Source organism: Pimephales promelas, chromosome 3, assembly GCF_988280905.1.
Source record: "Pimephales promelas chromosome 3, fPimPro1.hap1.1, whole genome shotgun sequence".
NCBI lineage: Eukaryota > Metazoa > Chordata > Actinopteri > Cypriniformes > Leuciscidae > Pimephales > Pimephales promelas.
In genome coordinates, this window is record NC_142771.1 from 3,643,095 (window position 1) to 3,659,258 (window position 16,164).

The 16,164-nt window shown below is 39.4% G+C and overlaps 3 protein-coding genes across 4 annotated transcripts in view; 2 read left to right on the forward strand and 1 right to left on the reverse strand.

The window, feature by feature from the left end:
* LOC120486139 (uncharacterized) overlaps nucleotides 1-16,164 on the reverse strand; it is a 128,190-nt gene that overhangs the window by 40,620 nt on the left and 71,406 nt on the right. The window lies entirely within an intron of this gene.
* LOC120484157 (uncharacterized) lies at nucleotides 1,273-7,917 on the forward strand. Its single transcript, XM_089129082.1, has 2 exons — nucleotides 1,273-1,539; nucleotides 5,555-7,917. The coding sequence occupies exons 1-2, from the start codon at nucleotides 1,458-1,460 to the stop codon at nucleotides 7,222-7,224; spliced, it is 1,752 nt and encodes a 583-aa protein (XP_088985208.1). The 5' UTR covers nucleotides 1,273-1,457; the 3' UTR covers nucleotides 7,225-7,917.
* On the forward strand, nucleotides 8,049-12,804 carry LOC148981873 (uncharacterized). Its single transcript, XM_089129098.1, has 2 exons — nucleotides 8,049-8,987; nucleotides 10,134-12,804. The coding sequence occupies exon 2, from the start codon at nucleotides 10,139-10,141 to the stop codon at nucleotides 11,801-11,803; it is 1,665 nt and encodes a 554-aa protein (XP_088985224.1). The 5' UTR covers nucleotides 8,049-8,987; nucleotides 10,134-10,138; the 3' UTR covers nucleotides 11,804-12,804.

Consider the following 16,164-nt stretch of genomic DNA (forward strand, 5'->3'; position numbering starts at 1 on the left):
TGACGTTGGTTCAACGTTAATTCGATGAGCAAAACAATGTCAGATCAACGTTGTTTCGATGTCATATTTCCACGTTGATTCAATGTCAGTTTGCTATCTGGGCTGTTTACAAAAAAAAGTTAAGTAAAGCCAACAAATCATTTTTTGCGTGTAACTGTACCTGAAGTCTATAGAAAGATGCCGATTTTATCCTCATAGAAGTAGTGATGGCAAGATGAGGCTTCCTGAACCACTGAGACCTCGCAGCCCATTGCTTCACCCAAAGGTTCAATACTCGAAGCTTCATTCAGCATTAGTCACTAGTGACACCTAGCTACTGTGCAAAGAAATAGCAGACAAATTAAATCATTCTGAACCAATGACCCGCCCTTCTCCCGCTCTGTTTTATTTATTTATCTTCTTCTCACTGTTAATGTCTCTGTAACCTTTCATTTGCAATAATAAAGAGATCTGTGCAAAAATTTGTCCATTGCCTGGGTATGAAATAAAACTTGTATCTTCTTTCTCTGTCTGCATTTTGTACAGAGACAACGGTCACAGCACACACACACAATTAATTAATTATTTTAAAAAATGGATAGTGACAGTATGAACAACAAAAGTGACTGTGTTGAGTGCAGTGCTTATGGTGGAGTGACTCGAGGGAGTGTAATAAAGTAAGCAAACTACAGTAAACACAGCAGTTTGGGGTGGATGAAGGAAAGGATTACAATAGATTTTTATTGAGAAATTGAATTCTTTTAAGTGTGTTGGGGTTTAGACAATTCCTCTTCTTGGACAAAACCTCTCCAACCTTGGAAAAATAGCCTTTCACAAGGAACAGAGGACGTCAGTGTGCCAGCGGGTAAAAATGAAGATGCTTCTGTTGAGCCCAGACAGGGGAGGATTTCCTCTTTCTTGCTGGCTCCATTACCATGAAAAAGGAAGATGTCATAAAAAACAAACAAATCCAAAAGGGCAATCCAAATAAAAAAAGCAGTCCAGTCAGATCCAAAAATCCAAAGCAATCGAAAAAATCTTGTGTAATTAAGATAACAAGAATATAACTAGTAGGCTATAATTGGTAATAACATATTAATTATTTTTAATAACTGATATGGTGTAACAAGATACAGCCCTAACACATATGACACAATAATAACGATAATGAGATTTCTCTGACTGACTCTCTGACGCTACAACTGCTTCTACTGTTCCTGAAACAGCCACAAGGTGGCGCGAGCCGAACCGCAGACCGAACCGATGACGTTTTTACACAAACGTTTGTCATTAGTCACGTGATTTTCACGGTAACAAATGGCTCTGAACAAAACAAGCCTCGAATCGCGGCTTCATCTGGCGCGCTTTTTTTTTCTCGACACAAGCTCCGACGGATCGGTTCAAATGTCACAACACTAACTAGAAGTTTTGAAACGAGCAGGAATATCTGGAGGTGTTGCAAATGAACTGAGAAGAAGATGTTTGTTAAAGAACAGGAGATCGAGGAGAACTCGAGTGAAGCAGCAGAACCCTGGAGAATAAAACACGAGGAACAAGCAGGTTGGTGTCTAGACTGTTGTGGTACATAAGATAACACAGATTTAGACACGAGGTATCCGCTGAAAAAGTTCTTAGGCTACTAGAACCATGTTGTATTAACACTTTTAACAGTTGAGTAAAGTTGGCAATAATCACAAAGTCGTGAACTAAACATTACACAAATGACACCACTTTTGAATCGTAGTACAAATAACTTCACTGTCACACACTTTAGTGTCACCAAACTCAGTTAATACACCACTGCTGTCTTTATACTACAACACTTATTTTGGTAACTTATACAAGTATTTTCGCATAATTTTATGATTTTTATTAATGGAAAATATTCAATAACTTCAACCAAATTCAGTTCAAGCATAACTGCTGTCCTGCTACTGTATGGGATTTTATGAAACATATTCAATAACTTCACTGATAATTCACTGTATTGTTGCCAAATTAAGTGTACACATTACTGCTGCCCTTTTGATTAGACTACAACACATATTTTGGGGGTGGCATTTTTTTTTTTAAATTGTATACACAATTGTAAATATATAATTTATTGCGATTTAAATTATTTATTAAGATATAAAAAAATTCTCTTTAACAACTGTTAGTGTCTGATGGAGTGACGAGGACTGTCTCAACAAATCTCTGTGCATTCAATTCAATTTAAAGAACTTTATTTATCCGTTAGGAACTTCATTCGTGTTGAGCATCAACAATGCGTGTACAGTTGCACAAACGTAGCACAGTATACACACTCGCGCAAGTAATAAATAGTAATAAATAAATAAAGCTTGCAAAGCACAATAAGTACATGATAAATAAGTAGGCGTTAAAGGTTACGTTAAAAATAGATAAAGAAAAAGCGATAAATAAATCACGAATCTGCACACATGGACATATGTCTTGGTGAATAAGTGTGATGGAAATTATTTTTAAACGCAGATATATAAACATAGATGTGTTTATATTCTAGATAGATGTGTTTCTACAACATAGATGTGATCTTATATACAGTAGATGTGTTCTTATTTAATATAGATGTGAATTCTTTTAAACGTAGAGTGTGTTAAAGAAAACAGCAGGATGCATTTCCTCCTTTGCAAGTGGGACGTGAACAATGTACAAACAGTCTGTACATTGTCCAAAATAGATAAGCTTGCTGCTTGTGCTAGAGCAGAATGTCTTTAAGAAATGACCTATGTGTTGTTACTGTGAATAAATTAAGAAGAGGTGTTAGACTGTCAAGACCCTTAAGTGGGTACAAACAAACGCTATTGAATTCCGAGAACTGTGTGAGGAACTTATTCAAGATGTTGTGTTTAGATAATAGGGGGAGGTGTTTAAAATATAAACTGGGTAAGGGGAGGAGACCTTTGTGCTTCTCATGTTAGACACTTGTCTATGTGTGAACTGCCTTTCTTATAAGAAATAAATACTCATGCTTATAATTTTCGAGATCTTCACTTGTTTTAATTGCTGTTTAAGATTCAGGGACATAATTTCCATAACAATAAGTTTATCAACTATTCACGTTTCCAATAGAAGTTGGCACAAAACTTGTCTTGGCTCTCTTAGTCCTGAATAAGAGTGATCTGTATCTCTGACCCGAGGGTAAAATACTATAGTGACTCTGCAATGTGTGAGTGGTGTCAGTAGGGCTGGGTGTCGTAACAAAATGTTCGATACCGATACCTTGACTTCGAGACCGGTTCCTGAACGATACTTTTTTTCGATACTGTGATGGCTATTTTTATATTTACATGTAGATATGTTTCTTTTCTTTTATATGTGTTCTTTTACTTTCTTCTATATGTTTTCTTTTATTTTATTAGATGTCTTAGATGTGTGTAACTTTTACTAACGTTGGAATAGATGCTACTCATAAGCATTTAAAGGAAGATGTTCATATAACCCAAATGACATTAAGATATAACCAAGCTGTTAGAAATGCATAAGTTAGTTAGGGCTGAAACGATTCCTCAAGTTACTCGATTACAAAAATTCCTCGAGGCAAAAAATCTGCCTCGAAGCCTCGTTAAATTCCTATTCCTACACTTGACGCGCACATGGGGATCTGATTGTTTCGCACGACACGGACCGTTGTTCAGGAAGCACACCATAGCACATGATACATTTGACTTCATGTGACCTCATTATTGGCAGGGACTGTCTAAAGTTTGGGATCATTATATGTTTATAAAGGAGGAGAACAAGATGCAATGTGTCTACTGCAAAGTATACCTAGCAGGGCTGCAAACTCTCACGCGTTCACCGTGAGACTCACGCAATTGAGCCAATTCTCACTCTCACGCCACACCCCCGATTTCCACGCTGAAGTGTCAATCCCTTCGGTCAAATGCCTAAAAGATGAGTTTGTCTATAGATCTACCTGTTGAGCCACTCGAGATCGACTAGATTTACCGCCGCATATTAATTCCCAAAATATCCTGTAATCTAGTGCGAGCGCGCATGCGAGATGTTGTGCTCCTAACCGCGGCTCGCGCACGACGGCAGAGAGGTAAGCGAGCGCGTGCACCCATGTCTCTCTCACGCGCCAGTCAGACCAATTGCGGCAATTCATCATGTGCTTAAACTTTTATGTTGTGACGCAACAAAAATTTCAGCATACATTCACTGTATACACCGGGACGTGATGGAGGAACAAATATTGTGACACACACACACTGATGTTTGTCTTGAGATTACAGTTGAAAAAGTCTGATTCTTATTTATAATTTTTTTATTTCCATTTATTTTTTTATAAATTGTATACATTTGCAGACTGATCTCATGAAGTAGAGAAAACCGTTTTTTGCGGGACAATCATATCTTCACAGCAGGTGAAATAGCCTAGTGAGTAACCACTTCTGTGGCTTCCTCAAGGCTACTCCCCTGAGTCAACACCTCCCAGTCTGTGCTGTCAAAGCAGCCCTGTAGAGACTCAACTCACATTATCATCCCACCTTTTCACCTGCTTCTTTGTCACGCCCTCTCTCTGCAGTTTTGTACGGTAAGCAGGGATCAGATGGATCACGTTATGATCTGAAGTGCTAAGAGGTGTTTTTTGTATGCTTTGTAGGCGTTCTTTACATTGCCATAACAGAGGTCAATTGTTTTGTCACCTCTAGTGGCGCATGTCACATATTGTTGATGGGTTGGAAGTGTCTTTTTTTAGCCTGCAAAAATGAGAACGGGGACTCTGGGGATGCAATCTGATGGACATGCGCCACCATGGCCTCTGCTGCACGTGTGACATTGTCAGACGGAGGGATGTAAACAAGTACAAGAGCCAGCTGACCAAACTCCTGGGGAAGATATTTGGGTCTGAATGACACCGCAAGCGGCTCTAGATCAGGTGGACAGCATGAGTCTTTGACATCAGCAGTTCTGCTCCAGTCTTTCAAATTATACGCACAAATTGACGGCAAAGATCAGATTTTTCAACTCGGGCGGCAGATGCGAATTCGCGTCAAATGCGTGAATGCACAAATAGCACAAACTATTTGACGCGCGAATGAGGCATATTCGTGTCTTCCGCACCGCGCTCTACGCCTCATTCGCGCAGCAGGAATTTCTACACGCATAACGCGTCTTTGCATTGACTTGACATTGAAATCATTCGCGCTATTCGCGTCCGGTGTGAACGCACCATTATAATGTCCAACAAGGGCAAACATTCATAGAAACCGTGATGTTACTAAACACTTGCGCTCTGGAGCACATCTAAATGACTAGATAAACAAAAGCACGCAACAGGACGCTCACCACATGCTACTAAACTACTTAATTACTGTAATTTGAGTATTTGTTATTCTTTACTTTACAACCCTGGTTGTTGAATTCCAAATCAAAATAAATGTACCACATTCATGGAAAGATACTTATTTAATAAAAATTATTGTAGCGTTTTAAAGCAGTTGACTATTACATCAGAGCTCACTTGTATGTCCTTTCACTACATATTTCTCTATTTGAATTATTTTGATCTACTAAAAATTCAATTAATATTTTTCTTTCATGTCAGACCTGATGGAGGAGAGCGATGAGAGTGAAGAACTGAGTGAAGAGGAGGAGGAACATCATGTCCAACCTGGAGAAAAACCTTTGAGTCGCTCAAAGACTAAAAAGACATTTTTAAAGAAGAGAAGAGCCAAGAAATCTTTCACCTGCACTCAGTGTGGGAAGAGTATCACAACCAAACTTAGTCTAGAGATTCACATGAGGATCCACACCGGAGAGAAGCCGTTCTCATGTGATCAATGTGGACGGAGCTTCAGACAAAAACCAAATCTTAAGAAACACATGATGATCCACACCGGAGAGAAGCCGCATGAATGTGATCAATGTGGGACAAACTTCGCAGCTAAAGTATGTCTTCAGGAACACATGAGGATCCACACCGGAGAGAAGCCGTTCTCATGTGATCAGTGCGGGAAGAGTTTTCCATACCAACGAAGTCTTGATGTTCACATGAGAGTTCACTCTGAAGTGAAGCCGTTCACCTGCGATCAGTGCGAGAAGTGTTTCACACAAAAAATACACCTTAAGATTCACATGAGGATCCACACTGGAGAGAAGCCGTACGCATGCGATAAATGTGAGAAGACATTCACAATTTCATCACACCTTAAGATTCACATGATGATCCACACTGGAGAAAAGCCGTTCATGTGTGATCAGTGTGACAAGAGATTCGCAACCAAACGAAATCTTGATTTTCACTTAGGAGTTCACACCGGAGTGAGACCGTTCGCATGTGATCAGTGCGAGAAGAGCTTCATGAATTCCAATAAACTTAAAAGACACATGAAAATCCACACTGGAGAGAAGCCGTACGAATGTGATAAATGTGGGACGAGTTTCAGGGATTCATCAAAACTTAAGAGACACATGATGATCCACACCGGAGAGAAGCCGTTCACATGCGATACATGTGGGAAGAGTTTCAAGGATTCAGCAGATCTTAAGAGTCACACAAGGATCCACACTGGAGAAAAGGCTTTCACGTGTGATCAGTGTGAAAAGAGATTCTCAAACAAACAAAGTCTTAGGCGTCACATGAGAATTCATACTGGAGAGAAGCCGTTCACATGTGATCAATGTGGGAAGAGTTTCGCACGAAAACCATGGCTTGAGCTTCACATGAGAGTTCATACCGGAGAGAAGCAGTTCATGTGTGATCGGTGTGAAAAGAGATTCGCTCACAGACAAAATCTTAATGCTCACATGAAGATCCACACCGGAGAGAAGCCGTTCTCATGTGATCACTGCGGCAAAACATTTCTTTGGTCATCAAACCTGAAGAAACACCTGACCGTTCATACGAAGGAGAAGCCGCATTCATGTTCTGTGTGTGGAAAGAGTTTTTCACTGCTGCAACATTTACAACAACATCAGAAAATACACACTGGTGTGAGAGAGTACATGTGCTTTGAGTGTGAGAAGACTTTTATTACAGCTCAACATTTAAAACTGCACCAGATGATCCACACTGGAGAAAAACCTTACAAGTGTTCACACTGTGACAAGAGATTCAGTCTGTCTGGAAATCTGAAAGCGCATGAGAAGATCCACAGCAGAGAGAAGCTGCACACGTGTGATCAGTGTGGAAAGAGTTTCTCTATTAAAAGTCAGCTGAAGATACACATGAAGATCCACACAGTGGAGAAACCGCCTAGTGGAGAAACCAATTAGTTTCCTGACAGCCATGATGAGGGGCAGGACAGATTGTATGGGTGGGCGTTGTGACAATTTAATTTTGTGATCTTGAAGACTTCTACGAACTACTTATCAATTGAATCATCAAGATTGTCTTTATAAAAGCGATTTTTGTCTTTGTCTTAGCGATAATGATCAAGTGCTTGTGTTATAGATTGGCGGAGTGCGATATTGACAAAAATTAAATCAAATTGCAAGCTTATCATAAAAATCATGAAATTTTTGTCAAGCCCTTAAAATAACAGTAGTCTACCCATCATGTAAACATAACATATTGTCTCTCAATTAATGAAGTTCTGTTTAGTTTCCAATTGTTTTGACAACCACAATGAAAGCTTTAGCATAAGTTCTGCCAGGAAGACTTAATTACCACATTACTTGTTACCTTCAGGTTATCCAATCACGTTCTTATTCTTGTCGTATAAAAGATTGGTACTTGCACATATTTGAGTTCGCAGATGCCGACGCGACAACAACCTCCACCCTCCCCACCACCACCAGGAGGGTCCCGTCTATACTTCCCTTGGGGTCGGCTACGCCCGCCTTCGTCTTCAGGCAGGAAATGCTGATCCGCTACCCTCGGATTACGATCTATGGACGGGGCCTACGCCAAAGAACTTTGCAAATAATTGCCTGCTGGGCTGTCAATAAATGGATGCTTTGTTACATCATTTTATCTCCCGAGTCTTTCTGGTAGAAATATTGTGATGAAAGGCTTTTCCTTGCTAGTTGGTTATGGGAATTAACAGATTCATTTACAAAATTGCAAGTAAGACTACGGGCTCTATCTTGCACCCGGCGCAAATGACTTTACACACTAACGCACGTCTCATTCTTATTTTGCACGCGCGCAAAGCGGGCTTTTTTTCTCCGCAGACGCACGTCGATAAACTAGGGAATGAACTTGCGCTCCCTGGGCGGATCGGCGCAAAAAGGAGGCGTGTTTCGGCGCAAACATTCCCTGGTGCTATTTTACACTTCCAGAAAACAATTGCGCCACTGACCAGAAAAAAAACTGGTCTAAGTCAGTTGCGCGTTGTTCATAATGCTATTTTAAGCGCGCATGCTTGCCCATAATGTAGCGGGTGAACAACGCGCATACACTTTGATTCTCTCATCAACACAGATGCAGCAGTTTTTATTTTTGCAAATCATACATTATAACAAGGGAAAATATGAACACATGAGGGAAATCATTATGGTTTACATGAAGATGAAAAAAACTAATTACCCAATTTTTTTAAGGCTAATTGTAGAACTGTAGGATCAGACCTGTTTGCCCAATAGTGGCAAGAAAAACATACGTACAGTATATAATGTTTAACCCATGCTGATGTCCGAGAGTTTCTCCCATCCCCATACAACATCACTTCTCTGTGTTTCACTGTCCTGACAAGAACGTCGGTCTCATCGGCTGTGAACGTTCCTGGCAAACTCGCCGTTATAATAACAATCTGCCATGCAACATGCGCACCTCCTCTTAAAGGGTATGTTGGATGGCTGCTGTCAGACAGTCACTGCGGGTCTAAGGTGCAGACCCACCCCCCCTCTCAGCCCCGCCCTCGGCTCCTCCCCTCTATCTCCGCTGGGGTCTGCCCACTTTTTCAGCATTTTTCAAATATTGCCAGTGTGTGGAGTCAGGCTTTGACCAGGGGTTTAGTTGCTCTTTAAAGAGGAGATTGAGGAGAACTCGAGTGAAGCAGCAGATCCCGGGAGAATAAAACACGAGGAACAAGCAGGTTGGTGTCTATTTCTCTTTAATGACTGTTGTGGTACATTAAGATAACACAGATTTAGACACGAGATATCAGCTGAAAAAGTAGGCTACTAGAACCATGTTGTATTAAACACTTTAACAGTTGAGTAAAGTTAATATTAATATTCATTATGTATCTGTTTTATTACTTTTTGTGAATACATAATCATTTGAAATCATTGCATTTTTTGAATTATAATGTTTTAAAGATGTGGGAGAGAGAGAGACTTAGACTGCAGGAGAGAATGTATGTTGGAGTGAGACTGAAAGTATGCAGTGTTTAGTTTCCACCGGGATTGGATATACATTCCATTCTTAATGGGAACCACATGTTTTTGTGCTAATGTATGTGTTACTATGGTGATGCAGTTGTTTTCCTTGGTCAGTAGTAGAAAATCAGAGCCCTTTTGTCTGAAAAGCAGGAAGAGATGACAACGATGCAGAATGAAGACCTCTGTTTGTCTATAGTCTCTTCCACCTTCTAAAAATTATAAATAAATAAATACGAGAGATCTCTTGGCAAAAATCACTGTCTTTTCATGAAATTAATCAACAACAAGGGGAAAGCAGAATTTTTAAATCTACAATACACCACTGCTGTCTTGATGGTTATACTACAACATTTATTTTGGTAACTTATACAAGTGTTTTTGCATAATGTTATGATTTTTATTCATGGAAAATATTCAATAACTTCACTGTAATGCACTGTATTGTTGCTCCATGATGCGATTCAGTTCAAACACTGCTGTCCTGCTTATACTACAACACTTATTTTGGGAAAAATAAATAAATAATTGTATATACAATTGTAAATGTATCATTTTGATGATTTTTATTAAGAACAATAACAAAATTCTCCGGGCGGGCAAAGCAGAGAATGTTATTGATCCTGTGATCTTTTGTACTTCTCATGTCACCATTCACTAACCCGTCATTGTTTATGATTATGATTTGTGTATTGCTGCACATTCATGGAAAGATACTTATTTGATAAAAATTATTGTAGTATTTTATAGCAGTTGACTATTACGTCAGAGCTCACTTGTATGTCCTTTCACTTCATATTTCTCTCTTTGAATTATTTTGATCTACTGAAAATTTAATTCATATTTTTATTTCCTGTCAGACCTGATGGAAGAGCGCGATGAGAGAGAAGAACTGAGTGAAGAGGAGGAGGAACATCATGTCCAACCTGGAGAAAAACCTTTGAGTCGCTCAAAGACTAAAAAGACATTTTTGAAGAAAAGAAGAGCCAATAAATCTTTCACCTGCACTCAGTGTGGAAAGAGTCTCTCAAACAAACTTAGTCTAGAGATTCACATGAGGATCCACACCGGAGAGAAGCCGTTCTCTTGTGATCAATGTGGAAAGAGCTTCACACAAAAATCAAATCTTAATAAACACATGATTATCCACACCGGAGAGAAGCCGCATGAATGTGATCAATGTGGGACAAGCTTCACTCTAAAATTACATCTTCAGGAACACATGAGGATCCACACCGGAGAGAAACCATACACATGTGATCAGTGCGGGAAGAGTTTTCCATACAAACGAAGTCTTGATGTTCACATGAGAGTTCACTCTGAAGTGAAGCCGTTCACCTGCGATCAGTGCGAGAAGTGTTTCACACAAAAAATACACCTTAAAATTCACATGAGGATCCACACTGGAGAGAAGCCGTACGCATGCGATAAATGTGAGAAGACGTTCACGAATTCATCACACCTTAAGAGTCACATGATGATCCACACGGGAGAAAAGCCGTTCATGTGTGATCAGTGTGACAAGAGATTCTCAACCAAAGAAAATCTTAGGCTTCACCTGAGGGTTCACACCGGAGTGAGACCGTTCGCATGTGATCAGTGCGAGAAGAGTTTCATGGATTCCAGTAAACTTAAAAGACACATGAAAGTCCACACTGGAGAGAAGCCGTACGAATGTGATAAATGTGGGACGAGTTTCAGGGATTCAGCAGATCTTAAGAAACACATGATGATCCACACCGGAGAGAAGCCGTTCACATGCGATAAATGTGGAAAGAGTTTCAGTGATACAGGACACCTTAAGAGTCACATGAGAATCCACACTGGAGAAAAGGCTTTCACGTGTGATCAGTGTGAAAAGAGATTCTCAAACAAACAAAATCTTAGGCTTCACATGAGAATCCACACTGGAGAGAAGCCGTTCACATGTGATCAGTGCGGGAAGAGTTTCGCACGAAAATCATGGCTTGATGTTCACATGAGAGTTCATACTGGAGAGAAGCAGTTCATGTGTGATCGGTGTGAAAAGAGATTCGCTCGGAGACAAAATCTTAAAGCTCACATGAAGACCCACACCGGAGAGAAGCCGTTCTCATGTGATCACTGCAGCAAAACATTTCTGCTGTCATCAAACCTGAAGAAACACCTGACCGTTCATACGAAGGAGAAGCCGTATTCATGTTCTGTGTGTGGAAAGAGTTTTTCACAGCTGCAATATTTACAAGAACATCAGAAAATACACACTGGTGTGAGAGAGTTCATGTGCTTTGAGTGTGAGAAGACTTTTATTAAAGCAAGTACTTTAAAACTGCACCAGAGGATCCACACTGGAGAAAAACCTTACAAGTGTTTACACTGCGACAAGAGATTCAGTCTGTCTGGAAATCTGAAAGCGCATGAGAGGATCCACACTGGAGAGAAGCCGCACACGTGTGATCAGTGTGGAAAGAGTTTCTCTTATAAAAATCAGCTGAAGATACACATGAAGATCCACACAGTGGAGAAACCACCTAGTGGAGAAACCAATTAGTTTCCTGACAGCCATGATGAGGGGCAGGACAGATTTTATGGGTGGGCGTTGTGACAATTTTATTTTGTGATCTTGAAGACTTCTACGAACTACTCATCAATTGAATCATCAAGATTGTCTTATTTTATCTCTTTATAAAAGCGATTTTTGTCGTTGTCTTAGCGATAGATAATGATTAAGTGCTTGTGTTATAGATTAGCGGTGTTCGATACTGACAAAAATGAAATTAAATTGCAAGCTTGTCATGAAAATTAAGAAATTTGTGTCAAGCCCTTAAAATAACAGTAGTCTACCCGTCATGTAAACATAACATATTGTCTCTCAATTAATGAAGTTCTGTTTAGTTTCTAATTGTTTTGACAACCACAATATTGTGATGAAAGGCTTTTCCTTCAAAACATAATTGTAAAAAATGTGATATTTCATGTGATTTTTTTTTTATTTGGGCTAGTTGCATGGAGGGTGGACAAAAAGCAAGTTTACACAATGTTTTGAGAAAATGTACCATATAATCACACACAGACATCAAGATTTTGCATATGATTTGCAACAATGGTGACAATAAATTAAAAATAAGTTTCATGCTGCAACGCATGACGGGTAGCTTTCATAGTACGAAACACCCTTGATTCCCAAGCTTTTTTGTTTTGGTTGTCACCATTGTTGTGATTCATATCCAAAATCTTGATATCTGTGTGTGACTATGTGATTCACTTTTTGAAATATTTTGTACACAGTGATTATTTTAAAGTTACTGATCCAAATACTCAGATATAAAAACAAAAGTTTAAATGCCGTTTAATGCTTGCATTGTGTTGATTTTGTCATCATCAACAAGCAGCTGAAGACAGCTGATTTTTCATTTTCTTGGCTTCCTCTGCACAAACAATGTGGATCTCTCTTCGGATCAGGTAATTATAATAATAGCACTTCTATACTCATTGATCTAGCTGTTGATCTACAATACATCGTGATTTAATGAATGTGAGGAGAAAATTAAGGTGAGACAGCACGGTAGAGAGGGAGACCTTGCGTGTGTGCGTCTCCCCCGCCCCCGTCAACAATCCAGTCAACTAACCCCCCCCCCCCCCCCCCCCAGAGCTGATTCATTAAAAGAGATGTAATGAAACCAGGTGTTAGGGCTATCAATCTTCCTCTATAATACTATTTGAATTCCATTCCTTATTTCATTTAATATTCGAATATTAAATGCTCAAATTTATCCTATTATAAATATTTACAACATTACACATTCTTATGGATCGTCAATGCAACTATAGCCTGTGGTTGTTGTTACACGTTTGGCCCACTTAAGGGACATCTAACATTACTACAATAAACATTTAGGGGCTGTTTATACCTGGCCACTTCATGCGTTTTCTCAGATCGGATAGCTCTGATTTATCAAAACGATTCCATTTATACCTGGTCACATAAATGTGTTTTTGCAAAACAGATAAAAATCCGATCTTCAATTCCCGCGCTATATACAGATGTAATGAAGTGCACGGAAAGCAATAGATATGAGCTGCATTTTATTGATCATTGGCTAATTTCAAAATCAGCAAAGACGGCAATAAAGGAGATTTGCAACAGCCCTGGTTATATCATTTCATTCCTTTACTTTTAATGAAGATGGTATTGTTAAAGCGTCTGCGACTTACTTTAACTTTGATTTGCGATAGATTGTGGCGCGTTGGCTTGATGAATAGGGGCTCAGATCTGAGGTGAGGTGATCGTCATATCGAGTCGAAAGTTCCGGGAGTCTCCCGCATATTGATAGCGTCTCCCTGATGGCCGCAAATTAGTTAAAATCTCCCGGAATCCGCGCGTAACATACATAGCACGCAGCGCGTGCATGGCAGAGAGGGAGTGAACGAGACCATGCGAATGTGCCACGTGAAAGCTAGTCCCGCGCTCTCCTATTGTTAATAAGAAAGCGATAAGGGGCCGTTTACACCTGGTCACTTCGGAAGTATATATTTATTTTTAAATATATATAAAAGCAATATTCGAATAGTAACTTTAGCATTTGAATAGTATTGATTTTTTTAATATTCGAATTATATTCGAATTTTAGGAATTCGTTCCAACAGCCCTACCAGGTGTTAATTATCTTTAACTTACAGACCAATATTAGAGACCATTGATTCAATGCGTGACTCGGAGATTTTATCGGAGATTATTATTATGTATCTGTATTATTGTTCTTTATTAATATTCATATTCAGTGTATTATCTTAAGGAGATTCAAAAGCATGAGTCTGAATGCATGAGAAGAGAACACGTGTCAGGGGAAAGCTATATATTGCTTAGAGGTATGTGTGCAATGTAACAAGCATAGGTCTTAAAATGGAAGTGGATTCTGACGTATAATCGTATGACATATACGTTCTAAGTTGAGAAGCTCAAAGCAAAGCAAGCTGGAAGGTTATCAGTGATGTATAGTATAAAGCTCAATGTTACTGTACTGCCTGTAGAGAAACATGTAGGCATGACCGGGTGAGAGGAAACAGAAACACGGAAACGCATAGACCTGGCATGAATACAACATCTTGAAGTTTCTCTCCTGACATATATAAATAAAAACCTTTCTTGGCAAGATTAGTGGTGTCCGGTCCCGTAAATTGAATAATAACGGGGAAACAAGAGGCTTTAATTCCAAGTCTACATTAGGATTATAGGATTGCATCTTCAGGCATTTGTCTCAATCATTCAAGGTAAGACTTTTTCTACTCTAAAAATAATTCTAAGTCTGCCTGATGATTAGACATTGACTGAAACTGCTTAAAAGAAGTGTGTTGTTTACCAGTTGTTTTGCCAATGAATATATGTGGCAGAAAAATGAAAATAATTTGATTAAATAACTCTGAAATATCGGATGATGCTGGGGGAGTCTTTTCATTTTTTAAAAGACTTTAGGAAAGTGGATCTTTTTTTTGGAAAAAAGACCAATTAGTCAAATATTGGAATAGCAGTAAAACGATTTAGCAATTCGCTTGACATGACTGGGAGGTGGTTGGAAAATGGTGAGACTGTAAAAAAACGCTGGCAGATTAATCTCTAACACGCCGAAGAATGGTTTTAGAAAATGAGGATAGTGTGTCAAAGCGGTGATTTATAGCGGTTTAAAGTGGCGGGTCTGTGCTATAGGATGTATAGTGCCATATTTAGACATACCTTTAAACACAAAGTGGATTGAACCCTTAGACAAAGGAGATAAATGGAAATAGGAGCTAGAATTGTGTGAATCCTGATTTTGACAATAAAGCTGTTCAGTGTTGAGAGGAAGAGACTGATCTGAGAGCAACTTCAAATAAAATAAAAGAATTAGAGCAAACAAATAAACAAAGAAAATAAATTATTAGAGTTAACCGTTTTTTCCCCCTTCTTGGTTCTTTGAGTAATTAGAGCAGGTGGAAAGGGAGAGAGAGAGGGAAGCAGAGGGCCTCCCTGGAATTCACATAGTTATTCACCCAACACACACACACACACACACACACACACACACACACACACTCCCATAAATAGCCCTGCTGTTTGAGTGCACAGTCACAGAGTGACAAATACTTTGCAAGATGACAGAAACAGCTGGTTTTAACAGCTGAACAATATCTGCATGGTATTTAGAAAAGAAAAATAAGAAACAAGCTAAGCTTGAGCTAAGGTGAGACATTTGACCAAATTATGCACTGAGCTGGCCATTTGGAGACGGCTATGAGGTCAAACATAGAAGAAAGAAACAAGCCATATCGAAGAGCAGTGGCGACAACTCAATACAACAAGGACACAAAGAATAGGATGGTTTTCTGCGGCAACTATGGAAAATGTGGACACGTTAGACGAGATTGCTGGGCTAAAGGAGGTGGAGAAGGTCAAGGTCCATCAGGTCAGTACAAAAGACCATGATGACAATTCTCAAGGGAAGACATGGACTGAAGTCCGTCAGCTCATTGAGGGAATTATGCGTCCGCAATAGGAATCAGCGGTCCCCTGTATTAGTAAGAAATGAGACAATCGCCTTTTCGTCAATGCATTAATAGGGGGCCACCCATGTCCTGGTTGACACAGGAGTGTCAATTTCAATTACAGATTTGAACCTACCTACAACAGATGAGACTATGGAAGTTGAAGAGGTATCGCAAAGTTTCGCAAAAGTATTCAAGTTCCTCTGCAAATACATGAAGATGAAGTCTTATGGACATCTTTTTTGGGGTGGGGCCGAATTCACGAGGAAGCCTTATTGGCATGGACATTCTTCCATTGTTGAACATGATCATATTCACTGACAGTCATCATATCGCCACAACAGCTGGGATAATACCACACGAATATCGCACATGTAATCTAAGGTCTGTTGG

Coding starts and splice junctions, on each gene's coding strand:
- LOC120484157 (XM_089129082.1), top strand. CDS start 1,458: ATGTTTGTTAAAGAACAGGAGATCGAGGAGAACTCGAGTGAAGCAGCA. Junction 1,540..5,554: donor AAAACACGAGGAACAAGCAG/GTTGGTGTCTAG, acceptor CTTTCATGTCAG/ACCTGATGGAGGAGAGCGAT.
- LOC148981873 (XM_089129098.1), top strand. CDS start 10,139: ATGGAAGAGCGCGATGAGAGAGAAGAACTGAGTGAAGAGGAGGAGGAA.